Source organism: Heteronotia binoei, chromosome 12 (assembly GCF_032191835.1).
Source record: "Heteronotia binoei isolate CCM8104 ecotype False Entrance Well chromosome 12, APGP_CSIRO_Hbin_v1, whole genome shotgun sequence".
Classification (NCBI taxonomy): Eukaryota; Metazoa; Chordata; class Lepidosauria; order Squamata; family Gekkonidae; genus Heteronotia; species Heteronotia binoei.
The window spans coordinates 69,423,725-69,449,263 of NC_083234.1; the positions used below are offsets into that span (position 1 = coordinate 69,423,725).

Genomic DNA, 25,539 nt, shown 5'->3' on the forward strand with positions numbered 1-25,539 from the left:
CAATTTTATTGACAGGGGCAATCAAAGAGTTACTATATGTATCTGTAGCTAAGTTTCAGTTCTCTGCAATGAAAATATGTGCCAAGATCACAGGCTATGAATAATTTATTCCGATTCTAAGCCTTAAACTGTTAGAAGAAGATGATATTGGATTTATATCCCGCCCTCCACTCCAAATCTGAGTCTCAGAGTGGTTCACAATCTTTTTTTCTCTTCCTCACCCACAACAGACATCCTGTGAGGTGGGTGAGGCTAAGAGGATTCTCACAGCAGCTGCCCTTTCAAGGACAACCTCTGCCAGAGCTCTGGCTGACCCAAGGTCATCCCAGCAGGTGCAAGCGGAGGAGTGGGGAATCAAACCCTGCTCTCCCAGATAAGAGTCCGCACACTTAACCACTACACCAAACTGGCTCTCTAGACACGTCAGACATACTTGGGGTCGTTATCAAAATCCAGGTGGTAGATGGCCACTTTGGAAGCTGGACTCCAAGGCATTATACTCCACTGAAGTCCTACCCCTCCCCAAACCTCAGGCTCCACCCTCAAAGATCTCCAGGTATTTCCCAACCCAGAGCTGGCAGCCTTAGATATGCTAGGCTGAATGAACCCAGTAGGCAGCCATGTTGGTCTGAAGCAATAGAACAAAGCAGTAGACAAGCTCACCTTTAAAACCAGCTAAGTTTTATTCAGAATGTAAGCTTTCGTATGCTCTCAAGCTGATGAAGTCTGCTTAAGAGCATACGAAAGCTTACATTCCGAATAAAACTTAGTTGATCTTAAAGGTGCAACTTGTCTTCTGCTTTGTTAGGCTGACGGAAGTACAAAGAGGTTTTATGGAGGTAATTAATTCAATTAGCAATGGGGGGGGGGTTCTTCTGCTTCAGTATAGACTGTGGTTCATGAAACTGACTAACAGACTGAACACACTCAAAATCTCTCCACAACAAGCTTTGAGAAGAAAGCACACATGTATTCTGGCCTGAGGAGAAGGCCCAAATCGAAAGATGCTTTCTCTGATCCTTCCCAAGATCTTTCAGGAGCAGATGCAAAGCAATTGGTAGTAGCTAAGGCGCTGTTGGAAGTGCTACAGTTGCATCGTTCACTGGGGGGACTCAAATACTCTGGCCCCCAAGGCCCTGGTTTCCAGGCTAGCCCAGCCTTGCCAGATTTTGGAAGTAAGCATGGTCAGCCCTGGTTAGTATTTGGGTGGGAGACCTCCAGGGAACATCAGGGTCGCTGTGAAGAGGCAGGCAATGGCGCAACCACCTCTGAAAGTCTCCTGCCTTGAAAACTTCAGGTGGTCACCATAAGTCAGCTACAATTTAAAGGCACTTCACACACAAACACACACAAGCCAAATGACCAGTGTTCCCTCTAAGCTGAGTTAGCATGAACTAGCTCACAGATCTTTAGCCTCCAGCTCACACATTTTTGTCCTAGCTCAGGAAGGATGACCCCCAGGGCACAATAATTTAATAGCAGTAGCTCACAACTTTAATAGCAGTAGCTCACAAAGTAGAATTTTTGCTCACAAGACTCTGCAGCTTAGAAGGATCACTGCAAATGACACCAGTCCACGATCACCCCTTTCCTTATCCACTGCTCAGCCTAAGGGCCTCTGTCAGGATTGGTTTCCCAACACAGCAAGAACAGTCAGTGACACCAGCAACTCAGCCATCAAGACTGAAGTTATACTGTTTTTCTATCCTTTTTTCAATTTCTAATAATGAAGAAGAACTAATATGGTGATGGATTATTATTATAACTTTTGGGTTTTGGGGGGGGGGGGGGGGGTTGAAAAAAGATTCTTTGATATAGTTTATTACCTTATAACAAGTAAGATTAAATAACAATATGGGGACGGTTATGAAGAGGTATGCACTACTGGGGGGTCGTAAAATGGGAGGGGTGGGGAGGAAAAGTTATATATGTGCACTAACATTTAATGATAAATGATGATCTGTGGATACAGTATATTACAATACAATACATTGTTTTTACACAAAAAGACTGAAGATGTACATTCCTGCCCATTTCTGCTTCATACCAAGCTTCTCTATGGGCCGTTCGTCCTTTCCCCTTTTGCAAAAGGACCTTATTTGCTGCTTCTATTTCACTCGCGCCAGCTTCCAGGATATTGGCAGCTTTCCTGAAAGTGTGCAGGCAAACGTCGCTTGTCTGCAGCCCAAGGTGTTTGCAGTGGGGCTATGCCAACAGAGGAGCCAGAGCCTTATTTCTTCTTCCAAATATTTTTCCAACAGCTTTCTCTCTCTTTAAAAAAAAATTTTTTTTAGGAGGCTAATAAAATATAGCTTCCATTAAAAGCCTAAATTCTGGGCGCTGACTTGTGAGGTGGGGGTGGAGTGTGCACGATGCAGGCTGTCTGTTCTCCTGGAAGCGCTCGTCTTGCCTTACATGAATCCAAGAGCTTTGGCCAAACTATAAGCTAAATACGAACAATCTAACAGCAGCTCAACGGCCATTCTTAAAAATAACAACAGAAGAAGAAGATGATGACCACGACTGCAGATTTATACCCCGCCCTTCTCCCTGAATCAGAGACTCAGAGTGGCTTATAATCTCCCCTATCTTCTCCCCCCACAACAGACACCCTGTGAGGTCAGTGGGGCTGAGAGGGCTCTCACAGCAGCTGCCCTTTCAAGGACAACTCCAGCAATAGCTATGGCTGACCTAAGGCCATTCCAGCAGCTGCAAGTAGAGGAGTGGGGAATCAAACCTGGGTCTCCCAGATAAGAGTCCACACACTTAACCACTACACCAAACAGGAAATCCACTTAGGAAAGGAGGTCCTTTGGAGAAGGGAAGGGGTGCTTAAACCACCCCCGCCCCAGGCATTTACCCATTCTAGATCACACAGGCATACAAACAAAAAGCGCCTTCCCCCTGCAGAATTCAGGGAAATAAAAATGCTCTTACCTTTCTGCCAGGTGGTCCAGGAAGACCAGTCAGTCCAGGTAATCCAACATCTCCCTGCAAACAGATATACGGGCTGGTTTTTGTTTTGTTTTGTTTGGCTTCAGGAGTCTTTGGCTACCTTGTTTTATTTGGCTTCAGGAGTCTTTGGCTACCTCCAGACAGATAGCTTTCAGTGCTGAATACAGGCAGTACCCAGATTTCAGGAGAACATCTGCATGATGCTGTGCTCATTCTGGCACTTTGCCCTTTAATCTGGCAAAAAGCAAAATTGGGTTTTCTCCGGATTAAGGGGGGAACTGCAAGGTACCGACTGCACAGGGAACGTCTTTCCAGACTTCCCACACATAGCTGCTATGCGGGGCAGACTTAAGCTCCGTTTTCAAAGCGGTACAGAGCAGGTTGCTACCATGCAGCAGCAGCGCCCTTCCCTTTTTAGCCCTTTAGAGGCCTGTTTTCCATTTCCTTGCTTCCTTGCAGGATTACACGACGGCTCCGTAGGGAAAGAAAAAATAAAGGGAAGGGGCTGGACAGTTCCCAGGTCACAGGAGGGCCTGCCACAATTGCTGTAGCATCTTTACTTCTGCACAGCCACAACTAGGGACAAGGGGGAGGAGATGAGCCAGTGGGAGCAGCAATGAATGGGGTGGTCGTGGATGCCATTCTTGAATGTCCCTGCAGCACATGCTGCTGCTGCAGCTGACGTGGCGAGGGCATACGTTTTGCACCACGGTCTGGAAACAGCCTCACGCAGTATCTTTTAAAAAAGAACCTCGTACATATAAGCAGCGTTCCCTCGAAGCTGAGTTAGTGTGAGCTAGCTCACAGTTTTTTTAGGCTCCGGCTCACAAAATGTATGCAGAAGCTCACAGCTTTGACGCCAGTAGTTCACAAAGTAGAATTTTTGTTCACAAGACTCCACAGCTTAGCGGGAACACTGCATATAAGTCCCAATGGTAGAGAAAATAAATTGGACAACATGATGGCAGTAGCACCAAGGGACAATTTCCATACACAAAATTCAGTTCGAATTGCATGCCCCAGCCCATCCAACATTTCTAATTGTTTAAGCTTTAAGGAATGAAGGTTTACCTTAGGACCATTCCGTGCTTTTCCAGGGGACAATCCAGGATCTCCTTTTTGGCCCTGAAACACAGAGCAAAGCTTAACACAATCTCAGAAGGACCATTGTTCTCCTAGCAAACACAGCCCTAATGTTGGAACCCAAAGAGATATTTTCTACAACACTGGTTTTTTCTAATGGTGAGTAGAAGCTCATGTGGATCACACCCCAACCCAAGGTGGGTTATGTCAACAGCTGAAAGTCCCAACACAGAAACAAAACATCAGACTGATGTTCCAAAGGGTAATTTATTGTAATATATATAATAGAAAGGAGCTCCATTGAACAGAGTGGTCAGCTGCGGTACTGCAGTCTGAGCTCCGCTCAAGACCTGAGTTCGATCCCGGCGGAAGCTGGGTTCAGGTAGCCGGCTCGAGGTTGACTCAGCCTTCCATCCTTCCAAGGTCGGTAAAATGAGTACTCAGCTTGCTGGGGGGGGAAAGTGTAGATGACTGGAGAAGGCAACGGCAAACCATCTCGTAAAAAGTCTGCTATGAAAATGCCATGATGTGACATCATCCCATGGGTCAGTAATGACTCATTGCTTGCACAGGGTACCTTTGCCTTTATATAATACAAATATAAAATTGGGGGCCTTGGTGGAATCATGGGGTGGGGAAGGGTGGGGGACAACTCCCTAGCTATGAATTATAAGGGGACTGGGCAGGATGGTATCTCCCTTTCTAACAAACTTTCAGCTGCTCAGCACCACATAATTCCTGGAGAACACTCAGTCCAGAGTTTGGTGTAGTGGTTGTGAGGACTCTTATCTGGGAGAACCGGGTTTGATTCCCCACTCCTTCACTGGCACCTGCTGGAATGGCCGTGGGTTAGCCTTAGCTATTGCAGGAGTTGTCCTTGAAGGGGCAGATGCCGTGAGAGCCCTCTCATCCCCACCCACCTCACAGGGTGTCTATTGTGGGAGAAGAAGATAAAGGGGATGGTAAGCCACTCAGATCTCTGATTCAGAGAGAAGGGCGGGGTATAAATCTGCAGTCTTCTTCTTCTTCTTTAGGGGGAGGGAGGACATTTATTTGGTTAATCTACCGAGTCATATTATTCTGCACTTTGAATATAGAGACATTCCCACACATATACATGACTACCCCTTTCAACTTTTGGTGCTATCCCTCCCTGTTTCTGCAGACAAAAAGAGCATAAATACCAACTTTTGTTGCTGTTGTTTAGACATCATCGCTTTTCCGAGCAAAAGAAACAGAGACGGGAAGACAAAGTGAGCGTAGAAGCGGTGTAGACAGAGAGAGAAAGAGAAAGGAGATACACGCAAAGTAAAATTTAAAAGCCGATTCCGTGGTACTGGTTTGGCTGGGATGCTGTTCTAGACCGCCGATATAAATCTAGGAGAGCTTGCGTAGTGGTCCAAGACCAAACGAGACACAACATTTCTCAACTAGTTAGTTCTAGACTTGCATTCGCCACAGCTGCACAGCAGCAGAGGGAAACTAGTTTCGGAGAGTCAGTTTGGTGTGGAGAGTCAGTTTGGTGTAGTGGTTAAGTGTGCGGACTCTTATCTGGGAAAACCGGGTTTGATTCCCCACTCCTCCACTTGCACCTGCTGGCATGGCCTTGGGTCAGCCATAGCTCTCTTATCTGGGAGAACCGGGTTTGATCCCCCACTCCTCCCCCTTGCACCTGCTGGAATGGCCTTGGGTCAGCCATAGCTCTGGCAGAGGTTGTCCTTGAAAGGGCAGCTGCTATGAGAGCCCTCTCAGCCCCACCCACCTCACAGGGTGTCTGTTGTGGGGGAGGAAGGTAAAGGAGATTGTGAGCCGCTCTGAGACTCTTCGGAGTGGAGGGCGGGATATAAATCCAATATCTTCTTCTTCTTCTTCTAAAGTACCACATGGGCCTGATTCAGATCAGGCCCACGATGCCTTCTCCTCCCTCCCTAACACCATTTTCTGCAGGCAAAACAGGCCCTGGGCCATCATTTGCCCCATTTTGGAACTGTACGAGGAGGGGAATTTAGGGGGCATTCCAGGGGTGGGCGTGGACATTGCACGATCAGGGCCAGCCCTGCCACTAGGCAAACTAGGCGACTGCCTAGGGCGCCAGCCTTCTGGGAGCGCCAAATTGGCTTTTCGTTTTTCCCACAATTCATCAGTTTTTAAAAATTGGTTATCAGTGCGACGGGGGCCACCTTAGCCTTGCCACAGTCTAGGGTCAGCCCTGTGCATGATGTCCCCAATGTGATGGTGTCACTTCAGGGACATCGCATGGGGATACTCAGGTATATGGGCAAAACTCAATGGTTTTTTGCCACCCTCAAAACCACAGAGTTTGCCCAAATGCCAGAATATCCCCCGTGTGACGTCCCTGACACAATGAAATCACTTCCAGGTCATGTCATCACATCGGGGATGTCGCACAGCAATGCCTCTGTTTACGGGAGGAGCTTCTTCTGATGGCCAGCTGGTCCCGTTGGGGTTTAGAGATAGTTTAGCAGAGTTGTGTGGAGAGAACCACAATAAACAGCCAGGCAGACATTTTAGCTTAAGAATAAAAAGTAGTTTACTTTTCCTATGAGGAAAGGGTTACTGGGATTTCTAGAAAACAAATAAGGACTCAATATCCTTTCTAGCTTCTAAGCTACATCTCGACTCTATGGAGTCCAAACTCTAACTGCTTGGAGATCTGAGGGCTTTACACAAAAGGCAATAAAACTGACCAAATGGTTTCCCCCAGACCACCTCCCAAATATATGGATTAGCCAATTAGGGCTTTGGTTCAATGGTCACTATACATATTGACACCCAGCCTGAGCGGGAAATACATGCACACATTCTCATTGGCTCTGTCTCTCACTGGCTAAGCATCAGCATGCATATACATTCATTTAATTAACTCATGACAACAGGAAGTGAAATTGCAATAGAAAACCCAACAGGTCCACAGAAGAGGAGCCCCCAAAACCAGGGGATCCCCTAGTTGCACGCTTGAGATACCAGGTCCAGGCCATGAGGACTCCCTAGTCCCAAGAAATACCACTAAACGCTACCCTTGCTCAAGCTCCCCTACCCTCCCATCTCAAGATCTACACCTCTGAAGATCCGGCAATCTCCCGTCACACACACATCTTCCTCCCTTCCACAGCTCTGCCATTCTACAACTATCACACCAGTGCTTAGCTTGCAATGAGCTGGCTGGCATGAGAGCAGAGGTGGATGAGAGAAACCCCCTTGTTTCCACTTGTCTCCACTCAAGCCTTTAGTCACTTTCAGTTCAACGCCCATCCCTTCTCACACAAATCCACCCTTTGCAAGCTACTTTACATGTGCTAGACGTAGGGTTGCTAACTCCAGCTTGAGATATTCCTGGGGATTTGCAAGAGGTAGCTGGATGGGAGGCAGCATGGAAGAGACCAATCTCAACAGCTAAGCAGTTCTGGTACTTTTTTTTTTATATATAGAGTTGGAAAGGACCTCCAGGGTCATCTAGTCCAACCCTCTGAACAATGCACGAAACTCGCAAACACCTCCCCCTAAATTCACAGGATCTTCATTGTTGTCAGATGGCCATCTAGCCTCTGTTTAAAAACCTCCAAGGAAGGAGAGCCCACCACCTCCCGAGGAAGCCTGTTCCACTGAGGAACCGCTCTAACGGTCAGGAAGTTCTTCCTAATGTTGAGCCGGAAACTCTTCTGATTTAATTTCAACCCGTTGGTTCTGGTCCTACCTTCTGGGGCCACAGAAAGCAAGTCCACACCATCCTCTATATCAGGGGTGGCCAACGGTAACTCTCCAGATGTTTTCTGCCTACAACTCCCATCAGCCCCAGCCATTGGCCATGCTGGCTGGGGCTGATGGGAGTTGTAGGCAAACAAACATCTGGAGAGCTACCGTTGGCCACCCCTGCTCTATATGACAGCCCTTCAAGTTCTTGAAGATGGTGATCTTATCATCTCTCAGCCGCCTGGATGGGAGGCCACCAAAGAATACTCTGCGGAGGAAGGTCATCGTGGCAAACCAGCTCTTCCTTTCATTTGCCTTGAAAGCCCCTTCCTGGGTGGCCACATTAAGTCAACTACAACTTGATGACTCGTACGCACCTAACTGGAGAGGGACTTCAGGACTTTACCGTGGCTGTGATAACCTAACAGTCTACCTTCTGAAGTTGCAGTCTCCTTCAGGGGAACTGCACTTAGTAGCCTGGAGATCTGGAATTCTGGAAGAACTCCAGGCTCCCCCTTGAGATGGGTAACCCTAGCCAGATGTTTCACCATCCTCCGGTTGTTTGAAAAAGAAGGGTAGCCCAGAAGAACAAGCCACCTCATTATCTGGAAATGCTAGAATGTGGAAAGGGTATGCTATGAGCTCAGCATCTTGGGTAAGCCCTGACATCCATTCCACCAAACAGCTTGTAGCCTTAAGCACAGGAATGACATACAGATGGGGACTCGGAGGGAATTTGTGAATATAAAAGACTGGAGGAGGGTGGAATTGTCCCCCTACACTTTTGGCGCCAGTCCACACAACTAAGAGGCCCCTGTTACAAAATCCGCATCTGAATTTCTCCAGAGGGGTTGGCTGCTAAGATTCAAAGGTTGGGTTTGAGAACATCTGTAGCTGTAAATCATATTTTATAGGCCCACAGCTTTATAGATCACTGGCTATTCAAGCACACTGAGAGGGAATAGTCCCTCTGTGTACTAGGGCCTAATTACAAATTCCTCTCTGCAGCTCCTCCTACTGCCTGGGAGTACTTACTGAGGGCTCAAATCTACCCTCCCTTCTCCATGTCTGGAAAAGCTTGTGTGCAGCTTTCTTTTCCTAGTGCAATTTATCTTCTGTTGGGTGCCTCAGTCTCCTCTATTTACACATTGCAAATAAATATTAACCAACCATACAATAAAAACAAAGGCGTTGAAAAGTTCGCGGCATCCCTGAAAGCGCCGAATGAAGAAAAACATTAATAAATACGCTATTTGTCTAACAACACAAGACCCTTCTACCAAGATCAGTCCGCTACGCTTCAAGGTCTTCCTGACACAGACTAACAGGACCGCTCTTATATGATTTTGAAAGGCTTTTCTATAGGAAGTTGTAACTTGTCATTGCCCTGACCTGGGTAATCCAGGCTAGCCTGATCTCATCAGATCTCAGAAGCCAAGCAAGGTCAATCCTGGCTAGGATTTGGATGCAAGACCTCCAAGGAATAACAGAGGTGCAATGTGGAGACAGGCAATCACAACAAACCACCTCTGAATGTCTCTTGCCTTGAAAACCCTGCAGGGTCACCATAAGTGGGGAGGGACGATGGCTCAGTGGTAGAGCATCTGCTTGGGAAGCAGAAGGTCCCAGGTTCAATCCCCGGCATCTCCAACTAAAAAGGGTCCAGGTAATAGGTGTTAAAAACCTCAGCTTGAGACCCTGGAGAGCCACTGACAGTCTGAGTAAACGATACTGACTTTGATGGACCAAGGTTCTGATTCAGTATAAGGCAGCTCATATGTTCATAAGTCATTGACCGCAAAAAAAGAGAAGAATTTGGCATCAACCTATTATCCTGTGAGTAATTTCCTACGACCAAGTCAGCTGTCGTCTCTGCAGGTAACTACTCGTACAAGCAGCCGACTCATGCATGATGCATAAAATGGGACTCGCCATTCATTCACCATTTCCTGTTCCCTTTTGTGATCTAAGTTATATCGGGGGGGGGGGGTTGATGGCAGTGTGCAACATTTAGGTTATAAAAGGGAAAAGGGAAACTTACCTGAATCGATATTTTAACGTTATGCTCAGCAAGTGTATAAACCACGGGCCTGCCAGCTTGAAGAAGCAACGGCATTCATGGAGACTGCCTCCGGACTTCCTCAAATTTCAGCTCTCAGTCACATGGCTCATTAAAGGCCTCTAACTACATGCTATGTCTTCCTGGCATCCTGGAGATCAGATGTGTTATGTATTGAACATAAGCTGTTGTACCGCATGGCGATCGCTACAGAGGCGACCCGTGGGTCCCCGGATGTAGCTCGCCAGACACCCCACCCATCAAGATCTGTGGCAGGAAGTTTGACTGACCAGGATTGGACTGGTCAGACGAGGGGGCAGTTCCGGGTAATGTATATAAGCGGGACCCAGCCCACGTGTCCTCTCTGTTGTAATGTGCTACTGAATAAACCATGTTGCCTTCAACCCGTCTCAGTTCTCAGTACATTACAAGATGCATGTGGCATGTTCTTTGCACAGAACACATTCCCAAGTGCATGTAGGCAGATTCAAACCAGTATCGCAGGGAGCAGGCAGAGGTGGTTAAGTCTTCCCTCCACACCCGTTTCTCAACCTGATATGGCCCCAGGGGGTGCTACTTGCCCTGCTGGGTACACAATGCAACCCATTAGCATTCATTGTCAATCATGGCCAGCCCCATTGCTAGGAGTCATGGGAGAGGGGGCCACAGGGGAAGGGGGCCCTTTAAATTGTGCAAGAGGCTCCTGCCACATGATTTAGAGCCCACTGATCAGCTGATTTGTGGGCAGTGCTCCCTCTAAGCTGAGTTAGTGTGAGCTAGCTCATATTTTTTTAGCCTCCAGGCTCACACCTTTTTTTTTTAACTCAGAAAAAAATGGCCCCAGAGCAAACTAATTTATGCATTAGCTCACAACTTTAATGCCAGTAGAATTTTTGCTCGCAAGACCACAGCTTAGAGGGATCTATCTATCCATCTAGACTCTGTTTAAAAACCTCCAAGCAAGGAGAGCCCACCACCTCCCAAGGAAGCCTGTTCCACTTTGGAACCGCTCTAACTGTCAGGAAGTTCTTCCTAATGTTGAGCCGGAAACTCTTCTGATTTAATTTCAACCCATTGGTTCTGGTTCTACCTTCTGGGGCCACAGAAAACAATTCCACACTATCCTCTAGATGACAACCCTTCAAGTACTTGAAGATGGTGATCATATCACCTCTCAGCCTCCTCCTCTCCAGGCTAAATATCCCCAGCTCCTTCAACCTTTCCTCATAGGACTTGGTCTCCAGACCCCTCAACAACTTCATTGCCCTCCTCTGGACGTGTTCCAGCTTGTCTATATCCTTCTTAAAATGTGGTGCCCCAAACTAAACACAAGACTCCAGGTGCAGAGTAAAGCGATACCATCACATCACGTGATCTGGACACTATACTTCTGTTGATACAGCCCAAAATTGCATTGGCCTTTTTAGCCACTGCATCACACTGTTGACTCATGTTCAGCATATGATCCACTAAGACCTGTAGATCCTTTTCACACATACTATTGCTAAGACAAGTCTCCCCCATCCTATAACCATGCATTGGATTTTTCCTACCTAAATGCAGAACATAGATCAGATATTTTTCTGATCTATTTGATTTTGTATATCCACCTGCTAGGTCATGATCAGAGGTCCTAACCAATTCTCCACTGTACAGAGAAATCACATGGGGAAGGAACCCTCTTCAGATTGAGTCCACCGTGCAGAGGAGGGAATTAACACTTTCCTTTGTCCATTATTCTTTTCCCTACTTAATATGGGCTTATGGAGCCCCACAGAATTACCTGTAACTTTGCCCCAGAGTTGTTTCAATGAGGAAAATGGTGCAAAGAGGTGAATGAGTAAACCTACCTGCGCCTGTACCATAGTCTCAATCTACTGGCAAAATATAGACGTGTTTGTTAACTTCCATCATAGAATCCCCAGCATGATCTTGTGGGTCCTCAAATCTTGCCTTCCATAACATGATAATTTGTAATTTTCTGGATGGCTTTATGATGAAGACTTTACGATGTCAGTACATTTTATGCCACGGTCTACAGCTCCCACATTATGATCAAAATTAGCACTTGAATCAACTAATCACACTTAGAAAAGCTTGGCAGCTCTCAGTATTTTTCCTGCAATATTGAGCTGTCTAGAGCAAATGCTATTTGGTGTTACTCAACTTCACCTCTGGCCCATCTGTAAAGTGGAAATTTTATCCTTAACTGACTAATCGCATGGAGAAATGCAAACGGTCACAAAGCACTTTGGAGATTCTCATCAGAAAATACGTATTGTATAAATTTTGAAAAGTTTGTCATGCTACCAAAAAAAAAAAATTAACCTATATTTCCCCAATCATGGAAAAACAGCTGGATGAGAAGGGATTCCTAATCGCTTCTGGGCAACATCAGTCTGCTTTCACACTTCCTTCCAATTCCCACAAACTCTCCAGTTTTTTTTCTTCTCTGGACCTCCCCACCCCCACCCTCACACACACACAAAATGCATTGCAAACCAATCCAAGTGGAGATATATTATTGGGGGGAAATTTGTTTTGTTTTGTTTTGTTGAAACAGACTGCAGAGAGCACTGCTGATTCAGTACAGATGTAGCTGCCCAAATTCTGAATGAAGACCGACGGCTTTGCCAAGCGGTAAATGAAGTCATGCAGATAATTCCACTTTGCATGCAGCTGTTATCATAGCTGGAGTTCCTTTCTGCAGCATCCTCAATGCAGGCCTTGGAGCAAATTGTGGGCTTTGCTAGGAATGGGAGTGGCAAGGAAATGTCCTCAAAGTGAGGGGGCCGGCCAGCGAGAAGGAGAGGAAAAATCCTTATCTTGCAAAAGCGGCTCAGATATCTCTCCATTCACTTCTCTTTCCCTTCCACAACATTTATTTAAGGACAAGGAGCTTTTCTCACTCTGCGCTGCACCCAAAAACCAAAGGATCACAAAATGTTTACCAAAGACTACAGCTGCGTTCACAAGTAACAAGAAATACTTACAGGCAGCTGTTTCCATCGCCTCCAACATTTCACAAGAGATAAATTGGAGCACACTGGGGAAAAAGATATTTGCAAGTGAAGTCTCCTTCACTGCAGCAAGTTCCACTTTTTCCCGCTATATACTATAAAAGTCTGCCTGGTGCAACTGGTGCAATTTGTTTTTTAAACGATTCTGTTTTGACACATTTTAAATTATTCTGTTTTAATGCATTTTTAATTATTTATTAACATGCACATGAACATATGAAGCTGCCTTATACTGAATCAGATCTTTGGTCCATCAAAGTCAGTATTGTCTTCTCAGACTGGCAGCGGCTCTCCAGGGTCTCAAGCGGAGGTTTTTCACACCTATTTGCCTGGACCCTTTTTTGGAGATGCCAGGGATTGAACCTGGGACCTTCTGCTTCCCAAGCTGATGCTCTACCTCTGAGCCACCGTCCCTCCCCAAATCATGATGTATGATGTTGCATGGCCTAATCTATTTCCGGGGACCCGCCCTGAGTCTGCTTGCAGGGAAGATAAATTATATAAATAAATAAACAAACTTTATGCTGTTAATTCGTTAACTGATCCTTTTAGTGTTTTTTCTGGTGTCCGATTTGAGTCCTGCAGCGTATAAAGAACATATTTCTGCGACACTGGGTTTTGAGAGTCAAAGCTCCCTCCGTCAGCTACAAGCAGGAACAGAAATCCCTGAGCCCTTATATTCTAGTGAAATGGAAGGAGGGGGTTATATAAGGGCTCCAGGACCTCTAGCAGAAGATGGGAGCTTGGGGTCTCAAAAGATGTACATCTTGGAAATAGCCCTGCAGCTACAGGGGGCCTGTGGGGGGCCTTGCCTCCTGACTTCCTGTTGGGTAGCCCAACTCAGGTGCCCACAGCCTTCCCTCTCTGCCCCTCCCCTACCACCACTGTGGGGTTGAAAGCTGAGAGGCTGGGAGCTGCCATCTCCCTCTCATGATTTAAACTGCATGGGAGGGGTACCCAGCAGCAGCCACTGCCCCACTCGTGTCATTTAAAGGGCACGCTGGTCAACAGATTCAATATAAACCCTAAAAACACCAGTTTTTTTGCACACTCCAATTGAGACAGTCCATCATGTTTGATTACACGGCCCCTATTAGAATGAAATACCTTCCCAGTACACGACACTGATTTTAATAAATTCCCCCAGAAGATCAGAGCAACTCTATACTTCCCTCCTCCTTTCAGATTTCTCTAAAGAAATTATTCGTGGTGCAGCAAAACTTTGTATAATAGCATGCGCAATGGGAAACCAGATGGCTGAGTTTTAAACAAATGACCCTCTCTCCTGTGAAATGTGCGCAAGAATTGTGAAATGTCAGAATATAATGGCATGCATAAGCCCTTTTTGGTACCGTATGTGGCAGCTCTTGCTGTTTTCATTAATACTTTTAAGCCGATTGTGCCTCAAAATAAACTGGACGGAGGTCGCAGTCTGCAGTGGCAAACTGGCATAGCTGGAAGGACATCTTTATCTTTTCTCCTCCTACAGTTTCCCTGCAAGAAATCATTCGTCAAAAGCTACTCCCCCCTGGGCCAGCCCTAGACTATCTGGCAGCCTAGGCAAGGCTAACTTCTTGCAAACCCCCCCTCCCCCCACACTGATAATGTCACTGAGTCACATGTAAGGTAAAAAGTAGCCCCCTGTGCAAGGACCAGTCATTTCCGACTCTGGGGTGACGTTGCTTTCACAATGTTTCCACGGCAGACTTTTTACGGGGTGGTTTGCCATTGCCTTCCCCAGTCATCTACATTCCACCCCCCCACCCCCCACCCCCAGCAAGCTGAGTACTCATATAAGATTGTCTAAACTGGCAGAACCAGCGCTATAATAGTTTTATTACTGCCAGATATATTTATATATATATAGTGTAATGTAAATTATGTATTTTAACTTAACTGACTGGTTTTTATATGTTTAATTTTAATTGTTAAATTTAAAGTTTTATTATTTATGTTAACGTGTAAATTGTTGTTAGCCGCCCTGAGCCGCCTAGGCGGGGAGGGCGGGATAGAAATAAAAGTTATTGTTATTATTATTATTATTATTATTATTTTACCAACCTCGGAAAGATGGAAGGCTGAGTCAACCTAGAGCCGGCTACCTGAACCAGCTTCCGCCGGGATCAAACTCAGGTCATGAGCAGAGGGCTCCGACTGCAGTACTGCAGCTTCACCACTCTGCGCCACGAGTCACATGGGGGGCACCCAATTTGGTGCCCCCAGAAGGCCAGTGGCCTAGTTCACCTAGTGGCAGGGCCTATATAGGATATATAGCACTGCTATATAGGATATCATATCAAAAAGAAAATATGGCTACTAGGATTGATGTAACAGTAGCCCCAGTAGCACTGGGTTGTTAGTACCCAAATATTGGCTCCTGGGGTAGCAGGTCGGGTGGAAGTCTGGCCAGGCTCAAACATGAATCCAGTGTCTCTGATCTACAGCGTAATGCACTCTGCCTGTTGCCCATGCGAAAACCTGCAAAACTTATAACCTCTGCAATTAGAAACAGATCTCCTCGCACTCCCAACTGCAAGCAATGTTTAATACATCAAAGCTCCCAGCTGCCAAGGCCACACTCCCAACGGAAGCACAGCCTTGCTCTATCATTATTGGAAATGCAGGCCAACCCAGAACTACAGGAAACATTCAAGCATGTCAGCCCACAGGAGAGCTGTGAGTATTACTCCTGCAACAGCTTCTTCCAAAGCATCTGAAAGCCCTCCAGCCACCCACCCAAGCCAGCCCCAGAATGCCCCTTGAGTGCTCCGCTGGGTCATCAGGAAGCAGCGCTTTCCCCTTTCCTTGCCAGCTAATGAGGCAGGAAGCGCATCTCCAGTGCAAACAGATGTTCCTGTAAACCCGGAGATTCTCTGACACAATCACAGAAGCTTCACCAACTGGACACACAAAGTCACCCGCAGCCGCTGTCAGGAACAAAGGGAGACACAAAGCAGCAAGGCAGTAACGGAGACAAGCTGGCAGCTGGGCAAAAGTGGATGGCCAACTTCTCTGTCCTTGTAATGATTCCGAATTGGACTGCAATTTTTTTTTTCAAGTGGGCAAACTGGACTAACATTTAGATACAACCCACAGCCTTCCAAGTAAGCTGTAAGCACTTCTTTTGGCACGCGTAATGATGGCGCTAGAAACACACTGTGTTAAGGCATGATCCTTACTGATACTTCGCTTTAAGGAGAATTTCTACTTGGAAGGAAACAGGCAGCAGCCGCACCCCTTTCGCTATCTGTCCAAGCTAATTAAGCACAAACTTTCAACTATGCAATGACGCATCCCGGTACATCAAAACCTTGTTAATTCACCGGATTACGGTCAGACTTCACCTGCCCATCCACCCAAAGGAGTGAAAAAACTAGTTTACGCAGTTTACTTTTTTTTTCCCCAAGCGATCAGATTTGGGAATGCATTTTCAGCAGAGGGTTTGAGTTTTGGTCTTTTCTCCAAATGTATCACAAGATCCGAAGATTCTTGCTGGATCAAACCAAGAACCCAAGGAGTTCAACGTGCTGTTTTCAGTGACAGCCAAGCAGGTTCTTCCAAGAAGATCAGAACAGCAGACTGAAGGCAGTCCTGCCCCGCTGCTGCCCCACACCATTTAGAGGTACACTGACACTGGACATGGAGGATCCACTGATCCGCTATAAACTAGAAGCTATTGATAGACCTTTATGAATTTGTTTATTCGCCTTTTGACAGCCATCTAAGCCAGTAACTATAACCACATCTTGTGCATCTTCTACCACTGGACATGGAGGATCTACTGAGCCACTATAAACTAGTAGCTATTAATAAGACCTTTATGAATTTGTTTAGTCCCCTTTTGACAGCTGTCTAAGCCAGTAACTATAACCACATCTGGTGGCAGTGAACTCCTTAATCCTTCATTCTGCAAAGTACTTACTTCGCCCTGAGCCTGCTTCGGCGGGGAGGGCGGGATATAAATAAAACAAATATATAAATAAATTCACGTCTATCTTGAATCTGTAGACCATCCATTCCACTGAGCTTCCTCAAATAAACTGTGAGGCTCCCAGCCAGAGGTATACTGCCCTGAATATGGAGGTTTCCATTCTTAACTATTATGGGCAAAACAGTTGTGTGCTTTTAAAAAAACCAGCATTCTGTAGCTGGGAGCCTAAATCCAAGCCAGATATTACATGGCCTGTATGCAGGTGACTTATCTGGAATCAGGACATTGTTCGTTAGTCACAGACATATGGACTAGCAGTGGCTCTCCAAGGATCCGGGGCAAAGTCTTCCCCAGGGCTCTTACCAGAAAACTCTTAAGACTAGATTCGCTAGGACCTTCTGCATGCAAAGTCTGTGCTCTACCACCCAGTCAGATCATCAGTGCATTTTTCTGGCAGCAGCTCAGGTCTTTCCCGGCACGCTAAGATTTCAGGGATTGAACTTGGAACTTGCTGCATGCAAAGCATCTGCTCTGCCTTGACCCGTCTGTGATCCAGTGGCTCTCCAGTGCACCTGCAATCCTTTAATTGGGATGTTCTGCAGCCAAAACTCATGCCACTGAGCACACCCATCAAGCTCAGCGCTTTCAACCTAGCCATTATGAATTACATGTTCCTTTTTTATCCTAACTACCGGGGCTTTTTTATAGCAGGAACTCCTTTGAATATTAGGCCATGCCCCCCTGACGTAACCAATCCTCCAAGAGCTGACAAGGCTCTTAGTATAGGGCCTACTGTAAGCTCCAGGGGGGTTGGGTACATCAGGGAGGTGTGGCCTAATATGCAAAGGAGTTCCTGCTACAAAAAAAGCCCTGCTAAGTACCACCACTCTATGAGGCACCATAGGCTGAAGAAGGATAACCAGTCCAAGGCTACCAGTGAGCTTCATTGTCAAATGAGGTTTGGAACCCAAGCCTCCTCTATCCAATACCACACTGGCTCTGTTTTGGTCAGCAGCATTTCACTAAGGAATGAGGATAGTGGAAAGTGCCATCAAGTCACAGCTGACTTCTGGTAACCCTGCAGGGCAGGGGCATCAAACATGCAGCCCGAGGGCCAGATCAGGAGCGCTCCTATCAGGCCTGTGAGCAACTCATTATCTGCTTCCTTCTCTCTCTCTTGCTTCCTTCTGCATCACAGCTTGCTTTGCCAGGCTTGCTCAATCGCACAAGAGCAGCTATTGAACAAGCCTCTCTTTTCTTCATTGGCTGACCAGTGCCCAACCATTTCATGTTTTCCCCTGGGTCTTAGGCTGAAAGCACTGACCATGAGATTTCTGTAACGAATGTCAATAAATCAAAAGTAGGTTTGCAGCTTATAGACACACACCTGAATCGCATACTCAAGACAGCTACAGCACAGACATTGTCTCCAGACTTTGATGCAATAAATCAGAGCAAGACGTGTCAGTTACCAGGAACTGTTAAATAAAAAATGTTGGAAGAGTGCTAATCTTCTAAGCATGTTTTAAGTTGTTTAAAAAATATTTAATTGTTTGCTTGTGCCCCTTATAAAGTTTCTATCTCCACTACCCGGCATTACGTTTTATGACACACATGGCCCAGCCTGACAAGGTCCGAGTTATGTCGGATCTGGCCCTCATAACAAATGAGTTCGACACCCCTGCCGTAGTATTTTCTAGAGCTGTCCACAGGGGGTTTGCCATTGCCTGCCTGTGCTTTGCAACCCTGGACTTTCCGGGTGGTCTCCCATCCAAACACTCACCTGGGCCAACCCTGCTTAGTTTCTAAGATATAATGAGACTAGGCACCTCTAGGCCAGGGGTCCCCACCCCCCGGGCCGTGAACCAGTACCAGTCCGTGGCTTGTTAGCAACCATGCCGTGAGTTGTATAATTATGTCATTATGTATTACAATGGAAGAAGAAGAAGAAGAAAAAGAAGAAGAGGAAGAAGAAGAAGAAGAAGAAGAAGAAGAAGAAGAAAAAGAAAAGAAGAAGAAGAAAAAGAAAAAGAAAAGAAGAAAAAGAAAAGAAGAAGACGACGACGACGACAACATTGGATTTCTTTCTTGCCCTCCACTCCAAATTTCAGAGTCTCAGAGCAGCTCACAATCTCCTTTACCTTCCTCTCCCACAACAGACACCCTGTGAGGTGGGTGGGGCTGAGAGAGATCTCCCAGAAGCTGCCCTTTGAAGGACAACTCTGCGAAAGCTATGGCTGACCCAAGGCCAATCCAGCAGCTGCAAGTGGAGGAGTGGGGAATGAAACCCAGTTTTTCCTGGATACGAGTCTGCGCACTTAACCATCAGGCCAAACTAATAAATTGCACAATTGTATCATCTAAAAACCATCGCCACCCCCCAACTCCTCCCTGTCCCTGGAAAAATTGCCTTCCACAAAACCAGTCACTGGTGCCAAAAAGGTTGGGGACTGCTGCTCTAGCCCATTCAGGTTCTTCTCATCCTTCCTACAAGGAATCCTTTGAATGGGAGGCAACAGGAATTCCATGCAATATAGGGCGGTAGGAAAAGGTAGCAAGAGTTCATGCTTATTACAACCAGAAGGGTAATGATACCATTCTCAGGAGAGAGGAAGGTTTTTTACTCTAAACCTCTAAATGTAGCACACAAGAACATCTTGACTGGGGGAGATCCCAGCTTGCCTTTGCACAGCCAGCAACAAAGACGATAGCTTTTGCTTTTGATTTATAAAATAGGATTTCTGGGTTTCTTTTAAAATAATCACACTATGATCTGGAAGTCATTGAGAAGCACATAAATAAGAAAGGCTACAATGTAGTAGGTTTTTGTTCTTTTTTTTTTTTTAACAGCCTCCCTTTTTCAGACTTTATAACAGGGCTTTTAAATTCAGAACAGCTGTTGCCCGCCAACACATCTCCAGTGCCTAATTCTTAATCAGACGGAGGCAACAGGCCAGTTAAGTGGAAATCTTTTTCCAGATCATCAAGAGTGTATTAGAGAGCTCACTGGCTGAAGGGAATGGCGGGAGGGGGGACAAGGAAGGGGAAAGAACGAGTTTCCCATTTCTCTTGGACTGGTCATGAACTTGTAAGTCTACTGTTTTCTACCCAGGGATAACCTTCTATAAACACTTTCCTTAATCTTGCACATGGCAAGATCAGTCTAAACTTAAGAAGTAACATGACTGCAGCGCGGGCTAAAATTTCAACCACGCTTGCCCCTTAAAGTGCTTTTCCGTTCTTCCCTTGTAGTTGGAACTATGAAAAACAGAAAGGCATTTTGAATACGGTTGGTCAGAGGTTTCTGGACCGTCCAAGGGCCACTCAGGAAGGTTCATTTACGATCACAGTGCAACCTTCCTGGAGCTTTATAACACATGTGTGACCCCAGCCTAAGATCAATGGTCCATCTAACCTGGTGACAGACTAGGGTTGCCAATCCCCAGGTGGGGACAGGGGATCCCCCGAATTGGAGGCCCTCCCCCTGCTTCAGGGTCATCAGAAAGCAGGGGGAGGGGAGGGAAATGTCTGCTGGGAACTTTATTATTCCCTATGGAGACTTATTCCCATAGGAAATAATGGAGAATCGATCCACAGGTATCTAGGGCTCTGGTGTGGCTGTTTTGAGGTAGAGGCACCGAAGTTTCAGCATCGCATCCAGTGCCTCTCCCCAAAATACCCCCTGAGTTTCAAAAAGATCGGACCAGGGGGTCCAATTCTATGAGCCCCAAAAGAAGGTGCCCCTATCCTTCATTATTTCCAATGGAAGGAAGGCCTTTAAAAGGTGCGCAGTCCCTTTTATATGTGACGGCCAGAATTCCGTTTGGAGTTCAATTATGCTTGTCACACCCTTGCTCCTGGCTCCACCCCCAAAGTCCTGAGATGTTTCTTGAATTGGACTCAACAACCCTATGGCAGACAGGACGAAGCCTCACGAGAAGACTTCAGCACTGGGTAGCTAGAAGTCTATTGTCTCTGGAAGTTGCCTTTTTAAAATCACCTAAGATTGCCAACCCAGGAAAGGCAACTGGCAGCACTTTTTTCTTGGGGGGAGGAGGGGCAAGGACACACAAATTGGCATCGTTCTGACGCTGCAACATCACTTCTGGCACAAACCCAGAAGTGATATCATATCAGAGCACCACTGCAGGATTCCTTGAAACGCTATCGGTTTTATCACAGAACCTTGGAAGAACGCGAGAGCATCATTCCAACGCCACTGGCATCAGTGCTGGGTTCACACCAGAAGTGACGTCGTGGCATTGGAGCAAGACCAGTCTTCCCCTCGCTGTCCTAATAAGCAATGGCAGAGAATAGGAGCTGATGGACAAGATATCCAGCAACCCTAATATCTATTTATTTATTCTATAACTTATATCCCGCCCTTCCCATAAAATGGCTCAGGGCGGCTCACAGCAAACGATAAAACAATAAACAAAGTGCAGGGTTATTACATTCAAAAGTCAAAGCATTTAAAAAAAACCCCTAAAAACCTTAAAATCTTGACATTAAAACTATACAGTATAATTCACAGAAATCTAATAAGCTACATTTGTCCAGTCAGGCGTAGGCTAACCGGAAGAGGGTTGTCTTACAGGCCCTGCGGAACTGAGTAAGGTCCCGCAGGGCCCTCACCTCTTCCGGTAGCTGGTTCCACCATGTGGGGGCCATTGTAGAAAAGGCCCTGTCTCTGGTTGTCTTGAGACGGACTTCCTTAGGCCCGGGGATGGTGAGAAGGTTTTGAGTCCCAGACCTCAGTACTCTCTGGTGAACATGTGGGGAGAGACGTTCCCTCAGGTAGGCAGGTCCCAGGCCATATAGGGCTTTAAAGGTAATGACCAGCACCTTGTACCGGACTCGGTATATTATTGGAAGCCAGTGCAAAGCCCGAAGACCTGGCCGGATGTGCCCCCACCTTATCAACACCCATTGGCTTAACTCCCCTATTTCACTTACCTTAAGGCCAGATAGACCAGGGCGTCCAGGATTTCCATGAGGGCCAGGAGGTCCCTGAAAAAAACAAGGAAGGCAAGACTAATACCTGAATGATTAAAAAGTTACCCTGCACTCTGTCTCCTGTTGACCCTCTTTTACCTGGGCAGCTGCCTTAGTAGGTGACTCTTCTCAGGATTTGGCCACCCAGAATCCTACAATGTTATCTGCCAAAGAGCTGATCATGCCAAAAAAATACACTGGGCTATCCCTAGGACACTGTAATAGTGCCCCCCAAGTCCAACACTTAGCTTTTTCCCCTGCACTTTGGATCATTCTGTATCACTCACGTTCAAGGATGGGCGAGTGGCTGTCTGCAACTAGCACTGGAGAGCACAGACAGACTGAACATTTAACTTTCTGAGAAGTGTCCGGTGGCCCTCTACCTTGGAGGGCCCGGGGGGGGGGGGGGGCGGGCAGGAGCAAGTGGAGCCATGTCATAGCAAACTCTGCCTTAGGGGTCACTGGGCTCAGACTTTTCATCGCCAATGGCAGCTGGAGGCAGCTCAGCAACGGGCATCTAGTGTTCCCCCTCTAAGCTGAATTAGCATGAGCTAGCTCACAGATTTTTAGCCTCCAGCTCACACATTTTGTTTCTTAGCCCAGGAAGGATGGTCCCAGAGCAAACTCATCTGTGCAGGAAGTCACAACTTTAATGCCAGGAGCCCACAAAGTAGAATTTTTGCTCACAAGACTCTGCAGCTTAGAGGGAACGTTGCTGGCGTCTCCTGCACTGTTTGGAGAAGGAAGCAACAGATCGACGCCCATTGCTGGTGTCACTCAGCTGAGTGGTCCTCGCAATACTGGCTTGTAATAACACTGGGACTGCTCAGTCTGGCTACCCATTTGCACTTCCCAGCCCACTCCTGCGAGACAATCATTCTGCTACAGCATTAGACTGCTCCAGCTAGGACAAGCTCTCATCAGACCCCTGATTTGGGACTCTTCTGCCATGTGGCGCTGACAGGCCTGTAGCAACAGAGGGGCCTGTGGGGTCACTGCCTCCTGACTTCAAGCGTGCAGTCTGCTTTTTTCCATTTTCTTTTTGCCACGGTTGAGCCGGCAAAGCATCATCAGTAGCAGCCAGAGCCAAGAGAGCTGAGCAGGGCACAGGGCACTGCGGCAGCAAAAGCAACAGGTGGACAGGAGGGAGGGAGAGGAAGCCATGTAGAATGCACTGAGAAGGGGAGATGGATGGAGCTCCTGGCTGCAAAGTGCCAGGGTGGGAGAGAGGGAGGTGGAAGGAAACGGGGAGGGACGGTGGCTCAGTGGTAGAGCATCTGCTTGGTAAGCAGAAGGTCCCAGGTTCAATCCCTGGCATTTCCAAAAAAGGGTCCAGGCAAATAGGTGTGAAAAACCTGAGCTTGAGACCCTGGAGAGCCGCTGCTAGTCTGCGTAGACAATACTGACTTTGATGGACCAAGGGTCTGATTCAGTATAAGGCAGCTTCATATGTCCATATGTCCCTCTGCTAACAGCCCCTTCTTCACTCCAAAGTTTTAGGATTGGCTGCCTCAATCTGGCCACATTCAGAGCCTCCAGCTTTTGCCCCTAACCCAGAAAGCTTCTGAGAAGCGGCAAGGCCCACAGTGGATGGGAAAGGGTGCCCCCTGACTTTTTAAAAAGCCCCCTGACTTGTAAAATCCTGGCTGCGCCCCTGGGCACTGATCCAAAGTCTAGGTGCATGTGCAATTTACCTTTTACGGGCTGACCCATTATCTTTGTCATGTCTTTCAGTGCCCCAAAGGACAAGGACTTGCACATGGCCCCTGACACCTAAGAGGTTCCTTTCCCCAGGTGGATATGGGCTGCCTCTCCCACTTCAAAGCTTAACGCTCTTATCTATAGCAACACAAGAGCTTTTAACAAATTCCCAACGGAGGTTTAGACACAAGCACGTCGGATTCGTGTCTCTTCCAAAAAGTACACAAAACCACCGAAGGCAGGGATGAGCAGAAGACAGGTGCTGTGTGTTTATTTTAGCCCTATGCTGGCTTTTCAGCCCAAATATGCTTAAAGTGTTTAACATTTTTACAAGGTAAAAATGGATAGAGGCATGATGGGGGAGGGGCCCCTTGCTGCCGCTGCTGCTTCTCCTCCAACAGTCTCAGCAATGGAAACTGGGGGGGGGGGGCGGGGGGGGCGTCTCTCAGCCGGAGCTGTTTACTCTACTGAAGGACCGGCGGCCAATTTCCGTGCCTAATGGTGGCAAAAATGCTTGCAAAGAATGCTGAGCCGTGTCCAGCAAAGCACTTCTGGAGCAAGAATACACATTCAAGATGATCTAACAGAGATTAGTTAACGGTTCAGACACGCCAAGTATCCATTCTGGCTTTGTAAATCTAATACATCTGCATGGGGTTTGGGGCAAGTAGGCCGTGCAAAACTGATACCGGCTCATCACCACTGATTTAAGAGTATTTCAGTTTTCCCTTTGCACCCAGCGGTACTTGTGATCACGATGGGTAAAAGGTGGTTTTCTCAACATGCCCTGAAGGGAGCAGGGAGAGTGGAAATCCTAATCCTCATTAGTGATCGTACAGAAGGGGGGGGGGGGGATAGTCCTGTTGCCAAGCTCTAGGCTGGGCCTGGAGTTCTCCTGGAATTACACCTGATCTCCAGACAGCAGAGATTACTTTCCTTGGATAAAGTGGCAGATATTTCACACTAGAGCTTTAATCCTGGTTTAACTCTGTCCCCAAACTGACTTTCTACACTAAAACCATAGAATCATAGAGTCATAAAGTTGGTTTCTCTGATTCTATGATTCTAGTGTAGAAAGTCAGTTTGGGGATAGAGTTAAACCAGGATTAAAGCTCTAGTGCGAAATTGGTGGAGAACAGACTCTGACAGGGGTGGGCAAACTGCAGCTTGGGAGCTACTTGTGGTTCTTTTACCCATATTGTGTGGGCTCTTGAAGCCCACACTGCCGCATCAACCAGCTTGGAGAATGCATTTAAAGTTGCTTTCTTTCCACCTCTCCCTCCCCCACCTATTTTCCTTCCTTCCCTCAAACATTCAACGTTCACGTCTTGTGGCTCTCAAACATCTGATGTTCATATCCTAAGCTTTCAACATCTGACATTTATTCTATTTGGCTCTTACATTAAGCAAGTTTGGCCACCCCTGCTCTACAGTATACCAGAATTGGCAACATTGCCTATCAGGTGAGTCTCAGAATACTTCTGGTCCAGCAATGGCCAGCTAGATGCCTCTGGGATGCCCTTCCCTGCTGTTGATTCTTTCGGCATCCAATATTTGAAAGTACACTGCATCTGAACATGAAAGTTTCATTCCTACCAGAGCTGAAGGCAAGTTTATCTAACACTTTATTACAGCATCAGAACTGTCTTCATAGAATCATAGAGTTGGAACAGACCTCCAGGGTCATCTAGTCCAACCCCCTGCACAATGCACGAAACTCACAAACACCTCCCCCTAAATTCACAGGATCTTCACTGCTCTCAGATGGCCATCTAGCCTCTGTTTAAAAACCTCCAAGGAAGGAGAGCCCACCACCTCCTGAGGAAGCCTGTTCCACTGAGGAACCGCTCTAATGGTCAGGAAGTTCTTCCTAATGTTGAGCCGGAAACTCTTCTGATTTAATTTCAGCCCTTTGGTTTTGGTCCTACCTTTTGGGGCCAAAGAAAACAATTCCACACCCTTCTCTAGATGACAGCCCTTCAAGTACTTGAAGATGGTGATCATATCACCTCTCAGCTGCCTCCTCTTCAGGCTAAACATCCCCAGCTCTTTCAACCTTTCTTCATAGGACTTGGTCTCCAGAC

The 25,539-nt window shown here is 46.8% G+C and overlaps 1 protein-coding gene across 1 annotated transcript in view; it reads right to left on the reverse strand.

Annotated features, from left to right (window-relative positions):
- Positions 1 to 25,539, reverse strand: part of LOC132580027 (collagen alpha-1(XXVII) chain-like) — a 406,754-nt gene that overhangs the window by 330,744 nt on the left and 50,471 nt on the right. Inside the window, 3 exon segments of the mRNA XM_060250632.1 lie at positions 2,938 to 2,991; positions 4,027 to 4,080; positions 21,716 to 21,769. Coding sequence (XP_060106615.1) covers positions 2,938 to 2,991; positions 4,027 to 4,080; positions 21,716 to 21,769 — 162 coding nt within the window.